We start from the raw sequence: 25,181 nt of genomic DNA, 5'->3' as shown, positions 1-25,181 counted from the left end.
CCCATCCTCCCGGAGAAACCCAGCATGATTTCTGTATTCGTGCCTGTCTCCTTGCCCTCATCGCTCCTGCGTTTCCCATGGTAGATCCCTCTCTTCCCTGCCATCCTGTTGATGTGTGCACGGTTTCCCTATAGGGATTGTCTGTCCCTTGTGTCCTTGCTACAGGCACGCGCACCAGGGCTTTTTCTTAAATGCTGGGAGCATCCTTCAGTGCAATCAATGTCACAGCAAATAAATGCGAACTGATGCTTTTGCTGGTTGGGAGGTGTCACGGCTCCCTGTCTGCCCCGTGAACGGTTGCACGCTGAAAATATTTTGCAGTTTTTTCTAGTGTTTTGTTTTGGGGAAAAGAGCTTTGTGCTGGTTAGCACTGGCAAAAACTATACACCGATGGCTCTGGTAGGGGATAATGCTGCTCTTCCCGTTTTGCGATTCGGCAGGAAAGATAGTCTTAACATACAGAAAACCTTGCCGCAAAGGTCACGTACACCGCCGAGCGGATGCGACATGGGGCGAAGAGGAAGGCGTCAGCGGGAAGCAGATGGGCAGCACAGTATGCAGTTTGCCTGGCGTTTGCTGCTTTGCTATAGGAAGCTCAGAAATGAGTTACAGTGGGACCAAAGAAAGAGGAGAAAAAAACCTCACTGAAACCCGTCCGTATGCCGAAGAGCAGAAGAAACAAATGCCTTAACCTAAATGACCACTGGTGACTCAAAAGCTTAAAGGCGATATATGCAAATGTAACTGCCATTAACAGCACGAATGTGTGCGAGGAAAAAGGGTCTGTGAAGGCCGAGATGGGCAGCTGCCGGCTTCTGGAGGAAAACGTAGACTAATGGAAGTAGTTTCTTTGAGGGTCCACGCTCATCTGCTCTGACCACAGAGACTCTTTCCAAACCAGACCTGTAAGTTAATATTTAAACTTCTGCCGAAAACGCTTCAAGTACTGCTGTCTTCCTTGGAGGAGAGTGTTTCATTAGGCTAATTTGGAGAATAATTTGGTCTGAATCATCTCCACGTGATTCATCTGTATGAATTGCAGACTGATTGCAATTTCTGCCTGTGTTTCTCCCAGCTGAAAGCAAGCTGACCTGCAGGTTTTTGCTTTGGTGCATCCATAGGAAAATTTTGCATTGCTGGCCTAGCATCATTTTTTCCTTCATTCCAGATTTTTTTAAATAAACAGCAGAGATTAACTTGAGTAGAAGGCTTAATTGACCTCTTTCAAACAAATGTCTTTCCTAGAGAAGCTTGAATTAAACCACCACTTTTATTCCTCGGATTTAACTGACTGATGGTATTTCGTCTGTAAAACAATGCACACCGATTCATTAAACCTTCATGTCTTAGACTTTTGAAAGCTGATTTTGCAGAGATACAGAATGTGTAACACCTGTCCTGAAACTTGCCGTATTAATAATTTATTAATGTTTAGTCCTGATTTTAGGCATCTGGTAGCGTCTTCTACATTTGTTTTTGGTTTTACTCTGTGTCCCTGTAAGCGTAATTCGTATGTATCTCCTGCCTAGCCCCTGCAGCGCCTGAGTTTGCCTCTTTGCACCTGTATTGCCTTGTTGTATATTTATTAATTTCAGTGCATGATGACGTTAAGGAAACTGCTCTTTATCTGCTGCTGTGAGAAGCTGTTCTGCCGAGGGTAGTTCTTTGGTCTCGTATTATTTTGCAGCAAATATCAGGAGTCAAAAAAGGAGAGGGGAGTAACTTTGCTCTTGGTAACCCAAGGTGACAGTGAGGGCAGGGACAGAGTAATAGTGGGCGATGAAGTTGGGTTTGAGATGAAGTTTTGAGAGAGTTTGGAAGATTGTTTTGCATGAACAGGTAACGGAGAAGCAGAGCGGGAAAGGATAGGTAGGAGCTGACGGAGGTGGTCCTTCGGGAGCCAGCCCTGGCTCAGCATGGATGCGGGGAGCAAGAACATGGCAAAACTGAGAGCCCAGGAAAAACGGGTGACGTGGAACTGCTGCAGGGAGTCCTGGTTCTGCTCGGAAAGCGGAAATGGAGGAGGAAGCTACTACTGAGTTCCCTTCGTGCGCTTTTCAGATTTAAGTATGCCTTTAGCTAAGAGAAAAAAAAAATGTAGTTCCTCCTCCCCCCGATCTGTAATTTCCTTGCTCTGATTATTACCAAGTGTGGAAGCATTTGCGTCTGCACATGTGATGGATGCCAGCAGCACTGGAAAGCTGTCATCAGGGGGAAAAAAAAAGAGAAAAAATCTTCGCTTATGTTTCCTGGAGTAGAGTTCAGTGGAGCATTTCAGATGCTCGCATTCATAATTATTGCTCTTCTGCTTTGCCTGGAACTTGCCTTTTCCTCTGAATTAGAAAACTACCTATTAAGCTGATAGGCGAGTAGAGATTTTGCATGTTAAATAGTGTGATTGCTTCATCTCAGCGGGAGTGTACTCTTTCAAGGTTGGGCAGATGAAAAAATACACATAATGGTAATTAAATTAGACTTTATTTACAAATATTGGCTCAGAGTTTTTTCCAAGTTGGAAATTTCTGTCTTTCCTTTTCTGATGAACACAAACTTTGCTGGATTCAGAGCAGATAATATGCAGGTCAGTCTTTCTCCAGCTTTACAAAACATCGGCTCAGAAAACGTTGATGAAGGGGCACGGTTTAAGTTGCCGAGACTTCGGTTTCTGTTGAGACGGGGGAGATAGTGGCAGCAAAAGGCAGGGAGGGAAGCGACATCTCCTCTAGCCTGTGTTACAAAGAAAGGGAATAGGAAATAAGCTTTCTCAAAGTCAACTGCACTCCCTGTCTCCCCTGCTTTTGACTGTGCTGTCACCAGTTGGGGTTATTTTTCCCCATCCTGCTATCGGTAGAGGAGAAATAGAGAAGTAAGTGGCTATTTCTAGGGTCAGAGTCCTCCCGCTGAAGCCAACAACAGTTGAATCGAGACCTAGATGATGCTCCAGAAAGCCCAAGACTGCAAGGAGGCAGCTCTACAGCAGAGCACAGATAAATGGCGTTTGAAGATGACTTTTAGGGAGGTACGAAACACACAGTAGCGGGTACCCAGCTCTGCTGTCATTGGGTAAGCAGGAGCAAGGTTTGCCCTAACGAGTCTGATAGTGACACTTATGATGAACTTTGAAGTTCTTCAAATTTTGGTGTTTCCTTTGAGTTTTGAAATTCCTTGCCACTAAGTCAAACTGTATAAAAGAAACAGTCATGCCACCATAGTAAATACACATTTTTTTTTTTTCATTTCTCTGTAAATACCCAACTGCATATTTGGCATTTAAAAAAAAAAAAGAATCAATATACTGAATGATCTGATGTTTTTAAATGGCACCATGGGTAGTTAAAGGCTGCATGGCAGCTCTGCTGCAGATAACAGCTTTTCCAGCCTGAGCCCCCCACTAGTGAGAGAGGAGCAGCTCACGTGGACTTTGCACTGGTTTATTCATATCACATCTCATACGTGGGTGAGCTGAGCCTTCAGCTTTCGGCATCCTGAGCACTGGTTACTTTCAAGGACACGCCACAAGTAAGAAACACAGGGGGACAAAATGGTGTTATTTCCATTTAGAACATCCAGCCTATATGTAATAAGGAGAAATAGTAGTTATAATAACATGGTTCATTACCTTCAGAGTAGTAAAAGGCTGTTTTACTGGAAAAGGTATTACACAGCCCACTATGCTTTGCATGATCATTTTAAAAGCCGCTCAGGACTTCTTCCTGCCTTTAGCCTGAAGAAGCTGGAAATAATTTAGAAAACCAGGGTTGTCAGTATGGTTGAACTCTAGGCTGGGCACTGCACACCACTACGCACGCCGGGGTGGGCACACGGGGTGCAGCTGAAGGGCCAGTCAGTAGCACATGCAGAGTGCAGAGACTAATTTGCAGGGATATATCGTAAAGATGTTACTGTCATTCATTTGCGGTGGCTCCAATAATTTGAGCATCATGGCCGTCTTAAAAATTTTCTTTCTAAAACCTTTATATTGCTCCATGAGGCATGCAGTAAGTCACCTCTGATGCCCACCCAGAGCGCAGACAATTTTCAGATCAGCTGAAACAAAAAATACCAGGGAATGTACTGAAGCATATGTCCAAAAATTTGACGAAAAACCTAAGTTGACATTTGGGGGTTTTAACTTAAATAGCTTTTGCGTTTTACGTTATTCTGTATTTAAGAACAAAAGGAAAATGGTGAAAATGAAATGAAAGGTTTGGTTGGACAACATATTTCATTTGACCAGAAACAATAATTTTGTTCTGGTAAGAAAGTATTTCCATTAGGATCTGAACAACTTCTGCACACTTACTTCTTATCTCAGCCAGCAAACTTTGCAGTCCCTTTTTTCACTGAGTGCTAATTCTGGCCCCTGCCACCCGGCATAACCATGTGTGTTTCCTTAATGCATTTTTTTGCAGTCGCTTTCCCAGCTCGTCTTTTGATTTCCCAGTTGTTGTTTGAGTCATTCCTTAACGAAGTAGGAAATGAATGAATGGATGAACCTCCGTGCCCCTGGAAAGAGCGGTGAATGCAACTGTAGTTGGCATGCAGAGATGTCTTTTTTTTTTTTTTTTTTTAATCATTGTTTTCTAATTGATGGTGTATTTTTGCTGCTGAGACCTCAAGAAAGACCTGTAATCCCAAATGCAAATATGCTAGACTTGTGTTTTTCTGGGATATAAAAAGAGGGCTCAGGGTCCGGCGGGCCACCAGCACCATTTCCCTGGCAGGATGGGAGCCATGGGCCGTTGATTCCCAAGAGATGATGGCCAAGTTTTTCACCTAGGCTCAGCATCTCCTCCTCTGCGATAAATAAGATTTCTCAGAAAATACTTGGAGAAGATCTTGCTCCTTGTTATGATGGTGTTTTCTCAACGAAACACCTTCCTTTGGAGCTGCTTGCAAAATCAGTCGGTCTGGGCTGTGGGCTGGGGAGTGATGATGCCATGTTGTTCAAGCAGGAGCGTTTCTTCTGGGAGCGAAGTGGCATTTTGTCATAATTGTCTAAAAGTTTCAAAGCTGAACCAGCTCATACACACGGTCATATGGCAGCTTCTCTTGGTATTTCCAGACCAAGGTTTCTGGGAGGCATCTTAGCTGGTCACATAGTCAGCCTGGCAGCCTCCTTTCCTTGGTTTGTAAGAGGCTGGAAGTGTCCTTTTGGACCATTTCAGATGAAACCCTTCATCCTGGACAGGTAAAACATGCCCTTTCCAGAAACAGTGTATGGATGGTCCCAGCAAAATGCAGTGATTCACATGTGCGCATCCTTCCTCCGAAGGAAGGAATCGTAGCCGCTTTCTGTTGCAGCGTCGTCTCTCAGGCCGTGGCAGTGGTGGCCACCCGAGATGCCGTAACCTCTCCAGTTGCTCAAAACCTACCTGCAATCAAACCCCATTTCTATTTTAGTCATTTAAAAGCTGAAAACCAATAAAAAACTCGGAGTAACATTCATCTTTCTGGATTTGCACTGATTGCCCAGAGATAAAAATGTGTAGGTTTTTTTCATTCAGTTTACATTATATTATGGGTTGTTTTTTTTTTTTTTTTTTTTTTTTTGCTTTTTGATCTGGCCTCAAAACTTCCACACTGGTTTCAGAGATACAGCATAAAGGGTCTCCATTTCTCCCTGCAACCTTTACCTCCCAGTTAAACAGAGAACAGGTGAGACCCATCACTTCCAAACTGATGCCTGGAGATGACAAAATACAAAGTCTGCATGGCAAGCTCACTTAGCTCTGAAAAATCAGCATTGAGTTGCAATTATTGATTGTTGTGGATGATCCAAAGGGAGGAGGACTGAGCGGGCATCACTTCATAAACATTCAATGTTCTGTGTAAGGAGCTTATGGTAAACTTTCTGAAGGAGGTAATAAATAGTAAGCTCTAGCAAACCCTTCAGGGGATCAGTTCTCATTTTTAATATGGAAAGCGGGTATTGCATGACAGCAACTCAATAGATAATAGGATAAGAATTGACTTTCAAACCAGTTTCTCAGCACAATCCAGAGTGAGAAAAAGGCAAGAAATTATGTAAGGAATAAAAATTTCAAGTAGAATCTATACATTTACGATTTATTGTAGACTATGGAAATGTATTTCCTTCAGTTATATGTTAGAGTGATACAGAGCAAAACCTGATACTAAAGTAGGAAACCCTCAGTCACAACAGGCATGATTTTCATCTTCCAGTTTCTTGCTGTGGATACATTAATCTACAGACATGTTTGTTTGCATTTTAAAGATATTTTGACATATCAAATAATCTGATTTTGTTCCATTTCTTGGTAAACACTTACAGGTCAGAAGATGTGTTTCATCCTAAAGAATATTCTTATCAGAGGCTTGCCATTAGTAATGCATTAGGAAGCATTTGTTTCTGTTGATCATTCATTGGAAAGCAATCTTTATTACAAATGTTATGGTAACAGAGCAATTCCTGAGAGGCAGCACAGCCTGTATTGATTTAGAAGTAAAATAAGAAATACAGTTAATATTATTGTAGGAAAAAAAAGCATGTCGAATGCGAACATACCGGTCAGGATTTATGGCAGGAGGTCGGCTCCAGAGCCCCCCTCTTACTAGCGTGTCTCAGTGGCACGTGATGCTGTCGCAGGCCTGCGTCCCCCTCCCGTCCCGTTCTCGCTCGTCACCGCCTGCCCGTGGCACTCGCTGGGTGCTGTAAAAATAACCTGCGCTGGGGCAGGCACCCCCCCAGAGCTCCTCCTCAATGCAGTGTTGGTACGTTCATGGATGCAGCCAGCACAAGATAAGTTGGTTTTGAGACCTAGAAACCATTTTGCATCTTTTTTTTTAAAGGAAAAGCTATTTTTTTACAACTTACCTGGATACGTCAAGAGTAAATACGGTACACTTGTGAGGAGCAGCGTGGTCTTGTGATTAGTCTTTCCTGGGAACTGTAAAAAAGCCCTACCACAGCCTAACACGCTTTGGTCAATGGTATGTTTGTAACGCCAGCTTTGCAACCACCATCAAGTGTTGGGGAGGAAACTCAGTTTCAGAGGATTAAAACTAAAGCTTGACATGCAAAAGAAAACCGAAAGACATTGTAATGCCTGAGTGCCCTCATCACCGTGCTGCAGGTCAGCGCCAATCCAACTATTTTGCTGAGGCTTTGCCAGGGGACCCCACTGAGGATGTGGCCCAGAACACAGAGACGGCGTAACCTAGTGCATGATCAATCAGAGCAATTTTCCAACCACTTTTCTCAGTCCTTTTTCTTGACAGCTGTTTGATCTTGTATTCCTGCAGTTCTTATCCTACAGCCACTCCTACCTGTAGAAACACCGGTATTTACTAATACTAATATTCTGGTTTAAGTAATATTGTTTCATAGCTCTGGTTTTGATATTTCCTGTAGGCTTTCCTGATCTCTCTGCTCACTCTGTTTTCTCTACCAATATATCATCACTTTCATTCTTGACAGTATTTCCTTTTGCTGATTATTTTTTCCTAATTCAAACATAGAAACAGAGTAGCTGTTTCAGATGTAGAAATAGAGTGCCTACATCCTTTATAACCTAGAACTCTATATTTGAAAATACCAATATCAACTCAGAGAAAATATTACAACTGGTTTGAAGTTTCAGAAGTAGCTTAAGATTTGGGGTGTCTCATTTAATGGGTGCCTTATTTAATACCCCCTCCCTGTGGGTGTCCACCATTAATTATCTCAAGCTGAGCTCCCAAAGGACTGTTTGATTCTGCAAATCTGGAGTCTTTTCACCTGCTAGGCATAGAAACAATTTGAGTTACCTCCAGGGGTTGGTGGGGTTTTGGGGGTTTTTCTCCTCTTTAATCTGCCCAGAACTGTCACAGACTAATTCACTGCAGGAACCTCTGTACATTGCTATATATGTGTGCATGTGTATAAGATAATAGAGAGTGACTGACTACAATACATGCGTTTAAGCTACTCGGCTGAAAATTACTGAGCATCAAAATCCACTGGGAATTACAAGACTTCTAAATTAGGAAAGCACATGTCAGTCAGTGTGTGGAAATGAGTCCTTGTACAAGAGTAGCTTTCAATAAGAAGAATGAGTATTGTTCCCTGGAGTACATCAATCCTAGTTTGGCCACTCTGTACCAGCTTTTAGTATTTCTCTAGAAGCATGCATTGCCTGTTGTTATTATTTTTTTCCTGTATTTTGTTCCATTGTGCATTTCTATTAGGTATGTCTCATGGGCCAGCTATCAAGAGACACCCTACTGTGCTGTGACGAATGAAGGCAGGCATTTTCAACCATAAACAAGGTATTGTGCGATTGAAAAGAAATGTGGACAATGACAAGTCCTGGACAGCTTGTAATTGTTTAAACATATTTTTATTATGTTGTGCAGTGATGTGGGAACTCTGAAAAATTGGCTGATTTGACCTAAGGTTGAAGTGAGCAGAATGCCGTAGGGTAAATGAGGGGCTTTGGGAAGGATGGTATTTTTATGCTTATTGGGTGTGATCAAGTCCATTAGTATAGAATTTTCCATGATTAAGGCACGTATTTTAATAGTGCTTAAATGACTTAGGAGTCTGTCCCATCTCAAAAAATATAAGGCACCTTGAAAATCTGTGGGAATGAGTTGATTCCTATTGACCGTCAAGCTTTTTTGTGCCTAAAACTCATATGGGCATGCATTGAAAATGGTATTTCTATACTTTCTTTGAATTAAAAGAGATAGAGTTAGTCTGGAAAAACTGTATGGTCACAGGTGATTAATTTTTCATCAGTGACGCTATTTATGTGCGGAAGAGCGTAGCAGGATGGTAGAAGACTCTCAAAATTTGGGCTGTATGGGCTGACTTAGTTCATTCAGGATTTGTAGATCCTTTTTGTTGCTGCCAGAGAGTTGATGTTTAAAATCATCATCTTGATTCATTAGGAGGATATGTCAGAACATTTTCTAAGGGTTTATTTTATTGTTCCCAAATGGAAATGCTCAAATCATAATTGAGAAGAGCAGAGGCTTAAGCAGGGACCACAGGAAGCGGAGTTTCTAATTAGACGGGTGAACCAACCTGGTATTCTCCTGCATTTGGTGATGTCCATCAAACAATATCCCTTTGTGAGGTCTGAAACTGCCTTGCGTCTAAAGCAGTAATGAGATCTCCCTCTAGATAAGACCAGTAAATGAATTGAATAAATGGACCCACCTACCTGTGGTTTGAGTGTGCTCTGCAGGCAGCTGCCCCCCGGTTCCTGGGTGCCCCCTATTCGTCTCCATCCTGTACATCCAGAAAGATCCTCTGGGAGTTAGGGAAGTATTTAGAAGTATCTTATCTGGGAAGTCAAACGGGATTTCTCCTCTGTCCCAGAGGCACAGCGGTGTGTCAGGCCTGACCAGTGCCATTTTTAAGAGCCTTTCCATTAACTTTACTGGCTTCTTGTTCAGTCCGCTCTGCTTTTCCAGGTTTCTTGTTTCATCTCCTGAAAAATAGCATAGTGTTCTCTGTGTTTTCAGTTAAAAATAGAAAAATAGAGGTGAATTCTTCTAAAAAAATGTATGCCTGCAATCAAGGCACACTTTTTTTTTGCAAAGGAAAGTCGTGCTCTGATTGCAGTCAACAGCAGAGCATCCCCACCAAGAAGCTTAGAACCATCCTTAAAGCAAACAAAAAGGAAATACAAAACTATTGTTGTTGCTTTTCCATATTAAAAAGAAAAAAAAAAGGCGTTTTCCTCATTTTTATAGCTATATAGGTACACAGATATGCGCTGATCTCCTTCGCTTGCCTCAGCAAGTGTGAGCTGAAGGAGAACCAACGTCATTTTTACCTCTCGCTTACAGAGTATTTCTTAGCGATTTATGTTGCCGTCAGTCCATAGCAGACATTTGCTTTCTCCTTGAGATTGAGTATTAGCCCAGCTCACATTTATCTGGAGTACTGGCTATGCAAGCTGGCTTGACACATTAATTTAATTTGTGCTTCTCAATTCATACTCTTTCATTTACGATCAAATATCGGGAAGGGTTACAATTAATCAGAGCACAGGAACAGAAGCTGGCAAAGCTAATGATGTATTACTGCATTTTGTTTCCTCTGGAGGGGAATAATTGAGGTCCTTGTGCTACAGAAAACTATTATTAGTAAGTAAAAATTATCAAAGGAAAGTGACCCGCACCTGTCTCCCATTTTGCAATCTGTGTTTCTAACAGTTTTCTTAAAAGTTCTTGAAAATTAAGCTTTTTATTAACATTTTTTGGCTGTGTGGCTGCCTTGGGGGAAGACATGCCTTTTCATGGGGCATTGGGGAGTTCGAGCCCTCGCTTCTGCCCTCTGCTCTGGTCTTGCAGATGAAACTCAGTGTGTGCAAAGGCAATTTCCAGATGCCGATAGCACGCCCATCCCCGAGGGGAAAGGGCTGTGCTGCTGCTTGCTCAGCAAAGCAACCACAGGGAATCCCTGCAGAAAAAATACAGGCTGACGGACTTAACGCAGCGTGCGCTTCCTAATTGAAAATGAACTAATTGCTCGTTGTTTAAAAAGCAAACGTGTTGCTGGGCTGAGATAGACCATAAACACCGAGCCCCTCCCGAGGGAATATTTACAGCCCAGCCATGTGCTTGAGCAGCAGCAAGGTGTGCATAAGAAATATTTGCAGGCTGCTCAGGGTTATGCTGCTGCTGGACACAGATGATTTCCCTGGGTTAGTGGGACACAGGATCTGGCTGTTGAAATACTATAATAAAAAAAAAAAAAATAGGGCTTATGTAGCTATGGTACACAGTCATTAAAAGCTCCATTTTTAAGTAAAAATACCCATCTCGCTTTGGTATTTGAGTTACTGACTTCTTAAGGTTATTGTATGTTTTTATGTATGGTAAAATTTCACAGACTTTTGCTCAGTCTTAGTCTGTGGGGTCATCAGGGATGGCAAGTGCCATTGTCAGTACACTTGGGACTCCCTGGTAGTTTTCAAGATTATAAGACAAAATAAGCCTTTCCAATTTCCCTGTTTTTTAACATAAAAGAATAGCTACTGGGAGGGGAAGAAAAAGGTGGCTCTGAATTTTTCATTGGGAACAGGGTCTGGCACTCCATAAGGCAGGCAGAGTTGAGCAGAACTCTCTCTTATTTGGTGGGTTGACTGGATTACTCCTATTTAGGATAGGATAAAAGATAATGTTGTTTAAACATATAAAAGATAAAAGAATATGATCAACTTTAGGATTGAAGGCATCCCTTTTTTTCCTTTTATTCCAACTGCCTCGGGTTTTACATGCTGTAGGTGCAAAAATTTGTTCTTTGAGGCTATTTACATAAACCTGGACTATCGGGTTTTCAGTTCATCAATCCCCCTGCATGTCCCCTGAGCTCACATACAGGGGAGGGACAACCCACCGAAACTCCAGGATGGGCCCAAGTGTATGAGACTGAACAAACCGAGCAACTTGTCACCTCTGAACGTGAGCTCAGGGATAGGAGCTGGGCAAGGCTTTAACTTTTTGTAAGAAGGCTGTTGCTGGAAATCCTGCCCTGAGCACAGACACCCTCATGGGAGGACCTGAATGGGCTCCCCCGGCACCCAAAATACTACTGCAACCCTCTTACTCCAGGGTAGGGCTGTGGGATACTTCTTGCTGGAAAAATAAAGGTATTTTGAGTGGGAGGCAGCACAATGATGGTGCAGTAGTTGACAGAGTGGATTTGCTTTGCTGGTCCGTGTCTCACACCTTGCACGGGCAGTATCTTGGACACAGGGAATTCTCTCTGCATGTGGGGACCTGATCTGTCATTGGAGGTCACGGATGAAATTTGGACCAGCCCAGGAGTCCGTGGCACTGTGGTTCTCAGTAAATTATTTCTGTGCATAGAAAGGAGCCAAGTCTGGCATAGATCTAATAGGCAGGGTGTGCTGATTAGCATGTAATTCGATTTGTTAGGCACTACAGTAAACAGCATTAAGTGCAAGATGCAGTGATTGCTCCTGATAGCACCCTTTCAGCATTACCTCGGTTCCTGCAGCAGCTGGATGGAGCTGTGTTCTGACTGTTCAGCAGGCACCAGCAGAGCTGGCACTACTCCTTTCTTGGGCAGAAGCTTGAATAACACAAATACTGCCATTATAAAAGGGTTTGGGTAGCTGTATGTACAGAGCACAGCTCTCGCATTTCTCCTGCTATCCCTACTCCTTCCCCAGTGGTGCAGCTGGGACCAGCACTGCTGCGGGTTACTCAGCCACTGTTGGCAGGAGAGGTGGTATGATAGTCTGATTTTTCCCCGCCAGTATTGTGTTTTCCTAGTAAAAGTCACATCCGTATTTTTTCCGTCATGGCTCTGGTAAAGAACGTCCCTTGTCTTTATTCTTGTGCTGTGGTTGGACCATCGGTTGGAGGAGCCCCTCAGCATCGCAGCCCTGAGCTGAATAGGGACTTCTCCCCTGCCTCCCCTGGTCAAGAATAGACTTGCTTTTGGTCTTACACCATCCCACTTAGTAAATTCTTTGTTTGTTGCAACTGAAGGACTACCTCCTTCAAACCCATTTATAAACACATAATGAATGTGCCCACATCATTTCAGCATAAGGGTAAGTGAAGTCTTTCTACAGAAATACCCCATTGAAGCCACATGATGATGAGTCCTGTTTTTTTCTTTCCCCCAGAGCTAGCTCAAGCTCACTGCCATCAATAGTAGCTGTTGTTAGGACAGGCTCCTCCAGCCCCCCTCGTGTCGAGTATCACCTTGTGCCACATATGTGGTGTTGAAATCAGCCAGACTACTCATTGGCAAAGCACATGCAAGTAGAGGACAGACATCCTGGTTGTGCTCATCCCCACAAAAATAGCAACGAATTAGGAATACGACACCTCATTTCCTTTCATTCTGTGGGGGCGAGCACGGGAGGAGCTGGACTGAGATGGCATTTGCTGGGAGACCTGGCACGATCAGGAGTGCGTTGGAGGCTGTCAGGAGGAATTAAGTTAAGGGTGAGTGCCCTGGCATGGCAAGGGTCGGGTGAGGATGCCACACAGGCAGCCACGCAGCCGCTGACCTCCCTTTGCCTCCGCTAAATGCAGGCGATTGCCCCATTGTCTGTGGGATGTTTTCCTAACTAATCCCATTAGGAAATTAGGGTTTCTTAACGACTGCAAGAGGCTTAGTGTTTTGCACAACACAGAATGGATAGGTGCCTAAACAAACTTCTTTTTTAATAAAATGCATTTTGTGCTCCTGATAGAAGTTCATAACATTTATGTTGTATATGTACTACCTGGCATCCTGGGGAGCTGGAGAGGTCCATTATTTCTCTTCAAAGCACTTGGGTACCTCTTATTGCTAAAACAATTTGATAAACCTTGGAGAGCTTTCTCATTTATTCACTCGTCCAGGATGTTTTCTACTTCCACACCTGATTAAATGAGTAAATGCTTTATTTTTTGTATTGTATCAATAAAGCTATGGCAAAGAGATTAAATAGTCTCTCCCTTTTGAGGTCTAAGGAGAAGCACCTTTTTAGGGACTGAACCAGGGCTCTTACAAGTCAGGTGCAGGAGGTTTCACTGGCTTGGCAGCCCCAAACCCACATCCTCAGACAGCTAAGGAAAACCAGTAGCATCATTCCCATTCTTTGAGAGAAATCAGGAGAAATGAAGTTTCCTTGCGCTTGCTGTGTATATTAATTACAGTTATTTAGAGGAGCTACAGTAGGGAGAGGCCAGCTTTGCAATGAAACAGAGCGACCTTGCTGGCTGATGAAGCAAAGCAGCAGTGTGCATTTATTATTGATACCCTTAAGAGCCAGTTGAGGCTTTGCTCCTTTTGGTAGCACCAAGAGACTGTTTGCAGAGCTGGGCCAGGTGGCCATGGGAGTCCTGCCGCACTCCCACAGGGCTGAGACAACCATCAGCCAGCTTTCCCAGTCACCTTTCACAGGCATAGCCCCACAGGGGATGTTCTCCGGCCACCGAGATGCATTGCACTTGTGCATTTGCCCACATGGCTGAATCCATCCATCCCTTGCTGTGCCAGATGCCGGTACTACTCCCTGACTCTCCTGCTATAGCTTCACAGTCAATTTAAGCTGACCTAAGCATGAGCTGCAGTCAAAAGAGGGGAGCACATCCCACTGCCCAGGTCTCAGACACAATCCCCATGCAAAAACATGCCTTGGCATCAGGTTTGAGACTAAAATATTCTCCTGAGAAAGTAAAGGTCCTGCTGGGCCAAATTTCACATTTGCTTCTAGCTGCAATGGTATTAAAACAAGAGAGCGCAGTGTATCAAAGAGCAATTTAAAAACAAAAAAGTAAGATCTTGTTGAATGAATCTGCTATAAATTTTTGAAAAGGCGGTATACAGTATGCCAGCTGATGTGCTGTCATGGTTTAACCCCAGCCAGCAACTAAGCACCACGCAGCTGCTTGCTCACTCCCCCTGCCCCAGTGGGGTGGGGGAGAGAATTGGAAGAGTAAGAGTGAGAAAACTCCTGGAAAGCTCCTAAGAACAGCTTAATAATTGAAATAAAGTAAAATAGTAGCAGTAGTAATAACAATATAATAATAACAACATACAAAGCAAGTGATGCACAATGCAATTGCTCACCACCCACCGATACCCAGCCAGTCCCCAAGCAGCGATCGCTGCCCCCCGGCCAACACCCCCAGTTTCTATACTGAGCATGACGCCATATGGTATGGAATAGCCCTTTGGCCAGTTTGGATCAACTGTTCTGGCTGTGCCCCCTCCCAGTTTCTTGTGCACCTGGCAGAGCATGGGAAGCCGAGAAGTCCTTGACTAGCATAAGCAGTACTTCGCAACAGCTAAACCATCAGTGTGTTATCAACATTCTTCTCATGCTAAATCCAAAACACAGCACTATGCCTGCTACTAGGAAGAAAATTAACTCTATCCCAGCCGAAACCAGGACATGTGCTTTTATTTGTCTGATGTTGTTTGCAGTACCCCACAAGTACTGGCGCGGATCAGATGAAGAAGTACAGGTCTAGAGCTGATAGTTTACGATGTGACTCCAATAAGCCTCAGAGTCATGTCCCAGAGGGTGAATGAAATCAATCCAGCACCATTGATCTGCAGCCAGCTGTGATTTGTGGAACCCTGCAGATGAGTGGTGAATACAAGCTACTACCTGAACTGCTTGCTCCTTCTGTTTGAGCCTTGAAAATAAATCATCTTTGACCAGAGACCAACCGTGATGGCTTTGGGTTAGGCTGGAAACACCACCACAAGTGCCACAAGGTACCCGATATGCCACTGACAGTAAAAATAAAAAGATCACAACATTGGAAGTAGAAAAAGGGCTAGATAGCAAGGTGATTGCAAGAGGTTTCAGGAGAGGAGGGTGAGGAAGATACCAGAATTGACAGAGATGGAGGGAGACTGTCAAAAGGGCAGGAGATTTGGAGGAAGTTCAGACAAGGGGAGCAAAGCCAGAGGGAGCTGTGGAAGAGGAGATCTGTGAAAAAAGGCCAACAGGAGCATGTCTGCTCTGGCTAAAGAAAATACACACAAGGGAGGCGTAATCATATGCAAACACACAGAGGGGACTTACAAAGCAGCCGGCAATCAATTTTTAAATAATGGACCTGATCTTTAAATAAACTAGTAAAAGGGAATGAGGGTGGAATAGATACCTGAATTATCATCCCATCTTTTTTTTGCAGCAGCAGCAATGCAGCTATATTTTCTTCCCTGAGCTTCTCCTCTCCGCCTCCTGAATCATAAAGTCAGGGCAGCACCTTTACAGCTGAGTCGCTCCTGTAATACAAGGTTTTATAGAGCTGCCAGCCTCCTCACCCAGCTATTTCAGGCAGATGCTGCTCAAGGGCTTACCAAGCCCTGATTGAAATGGCCATAAGATCAAGGTGGAGGACTATTTTAAGAGAGCAGAAAGCAGGCAGAGGACTTTTCCAGGACAGGACAGTATTTCACTGAAAAGCAACAGGACCTCTATCTGTTTCCCTGGGACCAGGAATTTCTCCTTGCCTTGCACAGCAGGTTTCTGGAGTCCTTCAGAAAGTCAGTTCTGAACTTGCCTCAATATAAGCATTAGGCTCTGCTTTGTTGTAAGGTAGGACCCACCAAACCCAAGGGTTAATCCAGGTTGTGAGTGTATTGGCTGTTTCCTATGCCAATAGAGTGAGCAAATACCTTCATCCCTTTCAGTTTGCAGTTCATGCCTCCTTCCACTTTGCCTCTGAAACCTCTCTTGGCCCAGCTAGCTGCCTGTGCTCCCTGTGTGCCCAGCAAACCCTCCTGCTGCCTTCCCCAGGCTCCTCAGGAGGGGCAAAGCAGACAGGAGGAAGGCAAATAAACCACTCTTGTCAGGAAATAGCAACTAAATAGTTGACTAAAATGCTCACTTTCTGTAGAGTTAAGCGCTGTAATGATTAGCTTTACCAGGCAGCCGGATCCACCCAGGTCTCTCCAGTGATGTACAAGCTGGGAAGGTCACGTTTCCTCCAACAGCCTCCAGTTCCTTGCTTGCACAGCACTGAAGGGACTCCTCTCTCTTCTCCACACCACCTGCACAAAGACCAAAGGAGCTGATCCTTCCTCCTGGACCTTAAGAGGAGTAGGGTCGTCGTCGTCGTACTGAATCCCACTTGAGTCTGCTGGCCGGCAGCCAGCAAGCTGCACCCACCCGAGCATAAACCCAGGTGCTTTGGGCATGTGGCTCTCACAGCAAATTGTTTCTCTCCTGGAGGAGAAGTCATGCCATGTAAATATGATGATTATAGCAGCTGATACCTGATACTGTTTTTAAGCAGGACCCTTGATGAATGCAGATGAAGGCCCTTAGACCAGGTTGGAATTAGATCTGAGCTCTCCATCTATTTGCATTGCTGAAATGGTATAGGAATAAAATCCCCCTTTAACTGCTGCTGGGTGAGATCTAGATATGAACACAGCGGGGCCAGGCTCTCATCTGGGATGGGTTGTCTTTTCTCCAAGATCTGGCATTTAGATTTAAGATGTAAAGCTGTGTGTGCATTTGCTCTCATGGCGTGTTGGGGCACAGCTTGCCGCTTACACCGTATGCTGTCCTCCAAGCAAAGCCATACGCTGCTGCTGTATTGCTCAGGGAGCTTTCATGGGATGCAACTTGCAGCACAAGCAGATAGCAGAGGGAGGAGTAGAAAGTAGGACCTGGGGCTTTCTCTCCTGGGAATAGAAGCATTTCCTTGTTTCATAAGGTAATATGAGCATATATAGATTAGAGACTGGTTAATTTCTTAAAATCTCAGATCCTGTGAGAGGAGGTCAGATAAGTGCTTTCCTTGCATAGATCTCAAAGACAGTCTGTGTGGAGTAAAGTTCATGTAGGTATTTGGCTAATAACATCTACTAAAATTATCTATGCAGTAGAGAATGGCTGCAGGTTGCAACAAAGCATAAAGATGGGGTTTTTTTTCTTTTCTTTCCTGTTTCCCTGTGACTTCTCCAGATTTTTCCACCATGTTCGGAAAGAAGAAGAAAAGGCTTGAAATTTCTGGGCCCTCTAACTTCGAGCATCGGGTTCACACTGGCTTTGACCACCGGGAGCAGAAGTTCACAGGACTACCTCAGCAGTGGCACAGCTTGCTGGCGGACACGGCAAACCGGCCAAAGCCTATGGTGGATCCCTCATGCATCACTCCCATCCAGCTCGCGCCTATGAAGGTATTGTGCAAAGTCACCTTTGAATTTCCTAACTTACCTTTAACTGCATGTCACCTTAGTGAAGTAATACCAATAGTGGCTGTCCCGGGAGGCCCGCATGGCTGGGGAGTGTGCAAGTACAGAGAGAGCAGCAAATCCAAATATTTAATAGTAGACCTGCAAGGAAAAAGAGTTATATGTGTAAAACTTGTACAAATGTCCCAGAAGAGTGTGAGTCGCGGGTCTTGCAGGGACCGTGCCTTCATGCTCCCAGGCTGCAGAAGAAGAAGCCACAAGTCCCAGTGGAGGCCCAAAATAATTCTCCTCTGCAGCGTAAAGCTCCTTGATGATTCATTTAGGAACAATGTTTGAGGCAAAGGCAGTTTGGAATAAGGGAGAAAGGGGAAAAAGTACACCAAAGGAAAAAAATTAAATTGCTTGTTCAGCTGGGCAAGGAGCTCAGGGAGGGATCTCATTGCCACCCGCCGCTGCCTGGAGCGGGTAACACAAGTGATGGAGCTGAGCTCCTCAACGGGTGGTAAAATGAGGGAAAACAGCCCCAGGTTGTGGCTTGGGAGGTTCAGGCTGGACAGCTGGGATAAAAACTTGGCTTGGAGAGTAGAGTAGCAGCGGACAGGGCACCAGCACGGCTCTGGGATCCCCATCCTTAGAGGCTCAGGATTCCAGTAGGCAAATTTGCCCTAATTCAGCAGTGTTTCTGGGATTGCACATCCTAACATCCCAGTAAATCACACCTGTGTGCTGGTGGTAGTGCTGGTGGTAGCCTGTACCCTGCCAGCCATGTACATCTCGCTGTCATGCAGCTGCAAAACAAATTTAGGATTTCATTTTCATGCGTTTTTTCCACAGCAAGGGAAAATCAGATAATCCTGAGAGCACAGACCCTGTATTTATATTTGATAAGTTCTCTTTGCTAAATTCACATTTACTGCCTGCTCCTGAAGGACACTCATCACTTGCTCATCAGGACTGCTGGGTGTCGCTACAGGACAAGGGGAATAAAACCAAAGTCTTGATTTTTTGCTGTAATAAAATATCTTACTGTATAATAGAGGCCCAGAATAATGAGGAAAAAAGTAGGCAAACCTTTTCCTGTGAGGGGAGGAGAGCAACTTTGTTCCACAGTCTTTCTTAACACCAAAACTATCCCTGGATGTTTTGTCATGAATGCATAAAGATGTTTTAAAATGAAAAAAAATCAGTTTACTATCTTGCAGCAGTACCATCTCTTTTCTGCAGTTCTGGAGCCATAAATCCATAAGCTTAGAAAGTTTTAAACTGTCTTATTAGCTTTCTCAGCACCATACAGGCAGTATGACTCTGGGTCTCAGCCTGCAAATGGATACATGCATAGCTTGGTTCATGTGCAGAGTCCCACTGAAGCAATACACACTGCCGGGTGTGAAGGATCAAGCCCCAGATAAGTAATTGCTGCATTTTGAAATGGAGAAAAGCACTGTCAGTTGTTTCCAAGAAATTCTCAATTCTTGCTTTTCTGTCTGTTTGTCAGAGGTCTACATATGTCTGTATATCAGGGGTCTATATATGTGCATACACCAGGGGTGCGCTTCTGAAGTAAACCATCCTGTGCCAGGAAGGGGCTGGGGCCAGGAGCCAAAATGCAGCTCCCAAGCCGAGCTTGTTCTTCCAGTGTAGCCTTGGGCCGTGGTGGTCCTTGATGCAGCCGTGCATCCCACGACAGCTTCCCAGGAGGCTGTGTCCTGGGGAGAGGATGCCTGCAACCTGGTACCCATCTCGGCAGTGACCGTGGGGCTGAGCACAAACAAGCCCATCTGTGGAGGGACCTGCAGGAAGGGTTTTCTGCATAGATGGAAGATGTGAATTTGGTAGCAGATTACCCAAATTGCAGGTAATTGCATGCCACCGCTCCGAAGGTATAGTTAGACAGGAAATGGGGTTGAGACTGAAGGTTTCAAGAAGTTGTGCCTTCACCCTCCAGTTACTTTCCCTATCCAAGACTCAATTTCAGCCTGTTGAAATGGGCCTCCATAATAGTGCTAGAAAAAACAGATTAGTTTTAACACCAACTAAGAGGCATTAACTGTCATCTGAGAATTTGCTTTTAACTCTATTGCAGGATATAATTTTACTGTATATTTATTAAGAATTAACATGCCTTGTTTTGATAGAACTTAACTGGTAGAGAGAAACTGAGTTGTGGCCACTTTAAAACTAAGAATATTTAATGTTGCTAAACTAGTTCAGCATAATCATTTAATTTAGATGAATTTTTTATGTGTGCACATGCACCAGCACCTTTAGTTCTGTTGAAAGGTTATTTAGGCACTGAGGATTTCATAACTTCAGTGAGAACTGAAGATTTAAAATACACTTGCAGTTCATGAAGATGGGAAACAATGGTTCCGAGATCTCAGTATTGTTTACAACTTTTCTCTTTTCCACCCAGCAGTTGGTAGTTTAATGTAAATGCACTGAGGTGTAGCAGAAGAAGATTCGTAATTGTGTCCTCAGTCACAGTATTAAGTCAGGCTGAGGCATGTGGCCAGAGTTAGTTTGTGCCACGGTTTCGGGTCATAGAGCAGCTCTAACTCTGCTATTCTGCACTCCTAAATTTATTTTCTGTTTAATTACTTCAGTATTGACTACCAGTATGGTGTGAGGCAGAAGTGTTCCTGCTAATAGGTGCTCCTTCACAACTGAAGAGTAGCACAGATCATAGAGGTAGACTTTGAGAGCACGATTTCTTGTTTTTGAGACAGAACTGGTGATTGCTTGCTTTGGGCTTCACCCAAAGCTGAAGCAGAGGAAGGGAAAGACTTTTTCTTGACTTCTGTAGGTTTTGCAGCTTTCCTGGTTAGTGGTGTTCGCTTGTTTCTCAGTCTGCAAAGCAGATGGGATCTGATGGTACACAGTGTATCCCTTTGGGTAAAACCAATAAATGGTAAGTATTCTCACTGCTCCATCTATATTCAAAGGCAGCAGCAGCGATGACGAAGAGGTAGCGCCCTGAGCTCCCAAATATCCTGGGGGATGTCATCGCCCTGCCTCTGCGTTGGCTGGGTTGAAAGGCTTGTCGTGCTTTTGCACGTGGGTGGCGGCGGCTTGTCATGGTAATATCAGTGTTGGAATCCAAACCTGAGCTGACTGTACAAGTTCATTCATTTCAAGTACGAGGAGAGATAATAATGGGATTCCTCTTCTTGGTATGGGTGACCCAGGTACCAGTGGAGTATTGTGTATTTCAGATGCTAACACAAGTCAGTAAAATGTGGCAGAAGATTTCATGAAAAATAGAAAGCAACAGTGATCTTGAGAGGTTTGGGGTGTGGAGACAGGCGGGATTGAAAAAAGGCTGATTTTTCACTGAAAACATCTCTGCATAACAAATGTGAACCATCTATGTCTTTCTGTACTTAAAATGGGCTTCATGAAGTCTGAGATCCTGGTGCCAGGCCTCTCAGTCTTCTTGCTTCAGCACTTTGCAGTTGTCCCATGTGTACTTGGGGCTCATGGTTTGCGTGTTTGCCCTCAGCACACGGTATGCTTGGCCTGTCATCACTGTTACGCTACACAGGGGTTTCAATTTGTTGCCACCCTTTGATTTTTGGAAAGCTTCAGAATCAATAACTAAGCTGTTCTTAGGCAGCAAAACTCATTCTTCAGTCTCAAGTAATAGAAAAACAAACACCAGAACCCTTATTTTGGGGAATTTTGCCAAAAGAGCTTAGCATTGGCTTTGTAGAGATGCTTCGTTAAGATGCTTGAATGTCTGTGCTGTCAGTAGGAGCAGGATGGCACTGAAGACTTGTTAAAATCCCTTCTCATGTTTCCCAGTGCGGTGAACAGCTGAGCATCCTCGCTTCTGTCAGTTACTGGAGGAAAAAATGCCATTCGTTTCTGAAAAAAACACCACACTGGGGTTGTTCTTCAGTCGTCTGTGCTGGTGCATGTGTGAAGCCTCCCATCGCTTTGCTTTTGTTGATGCTTTGGGTAGTCTCACCCATCCACACTGTTAGCAAGATCAAGGCACCCAACTTGAGGATGACATGGTGGTGGGCTTGTCCTTGAGTAAGGAATGAGGTGGCTGTGAGTATTTGGGTGGCCAAATACATAGAGGCATCAAGAGGACTGATTCCTTCCTGCTGGGACCTCCGGATGTCCTTCTCCCCTAAGCACATTGCAATAAATCCAACCATGCTCATGTGGTGGAAGTTCACATTTCCTGAATTTTCTCCCCCATTTTCTTCCCTTGAAACCACAGGGTGTAAGGGGATGAGGGCTTTTGCTGCCCCATGGTATCTGACATGCACCAAGATGAGCATTAGCATGGCTTGGTGATACAGAAGGGTCAGTGTTCAGCCAGCAAAGGCAGAGCGAGATCCTCAGCTTAACATCGATGCTGTATTGTTGACAAAATGGAAGGAGCCTTTGCTGTGCTGTGAGGGTTGAGGTGCCTAAAAGTAAAGAAAACAACGTCCTTCACCAGAATGCCCTTGAATGCCCCACGACTGGGCTGAGATACACATTGAGATGCACGTTAATTGTGCCATTGACCTGCAGCGCTTCATTTACCTGGTGTCTTGCAATGTGTAGGTGTTGCAGGGCAGAGAATTTCTGTAGGGGACAGACCACAGGGTCACTGGCGTTTCTCTCTCTCTTTCATCCTCGTGTTTCAGTTGTCTAACCTATATGTTTTGTCTTACTAGTTTTAGTTTTTCTCAGTTCTGCCTCTCAAACATTGACCCTGACACTGGTGAGTTAACTGTAATCTTTAAAACCTTTCTAAGCTTCTACTGCTATATTTCAGCCTCTTTATTACACAGGGAGAAAAATAATCAGAAAATGAGTTACTGGTCGTGGCCCTTAATAGCTCTGACATGAAAATCAAATTGTTTACTGTGCATGTTGACAGAAGGAAAAGCAGATATTTCTCTTCCCTGTCCTATTTGGCTTCTTAAAGTATTTCCAGCGATGAAATTCAAGCCTTGTTTAAGGTGTCATTTTTTTCCTACATTTACATGCTTTCATTGCTTAGATGGAGGACACAGAGCATTTGCACAGAGCCGTGCACAGCGGCGCTGAGTGGCTGAAGACCTCAAACAGGGGAGGTGAGCTGGGGGTCCTTGTCTGGGCTTGAGTGGTCAGAAAAGTCCAGCTCTCATAGATAACCCCCAGCCCTCTCGTCCCATGTAAATTGCACAGGGGAAATGCCTGACCAGGAAAAGGGGGATTTAGAAATAAAGAGTTGTTCAAAGGCTTTGCCTACTGCTTGGGTGCAGATAGACAAAGTGGTGGTTGTCCTGACCTCTCTTCCTTGCCCTCCCAAATTTTTACCTCTCCTTCTTGATAGCTCCTTCTTTTTACTTGTTCTTCCCGTGTTACCGCTGTAGATGGGACAGTCTGAAGTTCTTACTTCAAGAAGGTTGGCTCCTGTCCCACCAGCATGCTGTGAACCCACAGCACTGCTCATGGCAAGACAGGAGCTGGAGGGCTGCTGACATCTCGTGGGCCTTCCTTGTAACCACATCATGAAAATTCATGCTTAATAACTCAGGTTTCCTAATTACACGCTTTGCAATTGCACGTTGGGCCTGGCACATGCTCAGCTGGGAGGAGAGAAGGTGGAGGGGGCATCTCCAAAAAGGGCAAGAGCCAACACCTTGCAGCATAGGAAATTCTGGGTGAAAGGAAAATGTCTTGCCAGCAGGCGTGGTTGAGCAGCGGGACTGCAGCCCGGAGGGGCTGTGGGATCTCAGGCTTTGGAGAGAGCAAAATTTGATGGATGATGCCCTGAGCAGCCTGACTGGACTTTGATCTTAGCCCTGCTCTGAGCAGGAGGTTGGACTGGATGACCTGCAGAGGTCCTGTCCAGCCTTAGTTCTTCTCTGATTATCTTCATCTACAAGTGATTAAGGTCAGATTTGCAAGTGTCCTGTAAGGCAGCCCCACTTTCAATTTATTTTGATCACTAGAGAGGAATGTATTTGATGCTACACGGTGCTAGAAGAAACTACAGCAATGTGTTTAAGTAGAAGCTTTTTCTTTCAGAGGGATAATGCTTCACTCTTGAGAGCTATTTGATTTACCGTGTTTTCAAGTGACAATACTACTTCAGTTAATCTCTGTACCCCCTGTACAGATATAATACAAATATGCCACCTAGTGTCCATGGATGTGTCTTACTGCAACATTTGCTTGGCGTGAGAAGAACCAAGTTGCCAATTTTGTGTAATCTTGCAGGAAATCTGTCACCGTACAAATAAAAATCAGCCACAGTACGAACAAATGCAAGAAGTACACAGCGCAGAATTTTTTTATAATTTATATTACTAGGTTAATATGTTCTCATATGTACTCAGTTGTACAGAGGAAAGTTCCGGTTTTACTTCTGATGGTCTGATTTCAGAAAATTACAGGTTTTTACGTAAGTCCTTTAGAAGAATATTGCTGCTGCCTGTGAAGTTGAGTTCGACAAGAGAGAAAATGCTTGAATAAAAGAATAGGATGAAACGTTTCAGATGAGTAGTTCATTTTATGGAAAGTGCAGTTTCACTGTAAAGAGTGTCAGGTGGAAGAGGATACATTTTGGACATCAGAAATTGTTTGTTTCAGGGTTGTCTGTGAAAATATTGAAATGTTTTGGTTTCAAAGATAAAAGCAGCCTTGGATGTGAAGCACCCTGGGAAGCAGCCCTGCTGCTGTTACAGCTACTCGTCTTCTGGCACCACCGTGGTGGGAACTGCCCGTCCCTTTCCACCGATGGACCCTGGGCAGGGAGGTCAGGTGAGGTGAAAAACTGCCCAAGGACGAAAGTTAGGGGAGAGGAGTGCTATTGCTCCAGTACTACTAGTTTCTCCTTTCCTTGCATCCTCCTCAGGTCTTCTCCATACCCATATCCACATACATTCAGTGACATTACTACATCTTCATCTCTGTCAAAACTACTTTTACTGGTGCACAGATTTTTTTACTACAGTGTCACACTGGCAACCTAGAGTCGTCATAAAATGAAGCCAAGCCTGTCAGTGTTTAAGAGGCATTTGGACAATGCCCTTAATAACGTGTTTTAACTTTGTCAGCCCTAAATTGGTCAGGCAGTTGGACTAAGTGGTCGTTGTAGGTCCCTTCCAACTGAAATAGTCTAGTCTGTTCTATTCCGTTCTGTTCTGTTCTATTCTGTTCTGTTCTGTTCCATGCTACTCTATTCTAAGGAAGCACCTCTTCCCATGGTACTTTTAACTGATACATTCTCAGTTCTTTATAGTTTTGAGTTTCTGGCTTTCTGAGCAGCAAAGTTCCTGATGGGCTTTTTAGCAGCAGCTCTTTCATTTTCATACCATTGTGTTTCACGCTATTGAAGCACTTCATCCAGCCTGACTTGGAATTGTTTTTCTAGAGCCTCATTTGGAGAAGAAAAAACAGCATCGTTGTCATTTCAGATTGACTCAAAACACAAAATGTTCCTCAGTTTTTCAGTTCAACTAATGAACCAGAAAATCAATTATTCACATAATTTTTCTGACCAAGATATTTGTCCCTCATAACAAACCATCAGGTTCAGCCA

General features: G+C 44.1%; 1 protein-coding gene across 1 annotated transcript in view; it reads left to right on the top strand.

Annotated features, from left to right (window-relative positions):
- The first annotated feature begins 12,905 nt into the window (after positions 1-12,905).
- The window catches only part of PAK5 (p21 (RAC1) activated kinase 5), a 44,591-nt gene continuing 32,315 nt past the window's right edge, over positions 12,906-25,181 (top strand). The window contains exons 1-2 of the mRNA XM_009478990.2: positions 12,906-12,942; positions 17,421-17,635. Of these exons, the coding sequence (XP_009477265.1) occupies positions 17,432-17,635 (204 nt within the window). The 5' untranslated portion in view covers positions 12,906-12,942; positions 17,421-17,431. The remainder of the gene's footprint in view (positions 12,943-17,420; positions 17,636-25,181) is intronic.

This window comes from Pelecanus crispus, chromosome 3, assembly GCF_030463565.1.
Source record: "Pelecanus crispus isolate bPelCri1 chromosome 3, bPelCri1.pri, whole genome shotgun sequence".
Lineage (NCBI taxonomy): Eukaryota > Metazoa > Chordata > Aves > Pelecaniformes > Pelecanidae > Pelecanus > Pelecanus crispus.
Note: the sequence above shows the minus strand (reverse complement) of the source record. Positions and strands in the feature narration are given on the sequence as shown.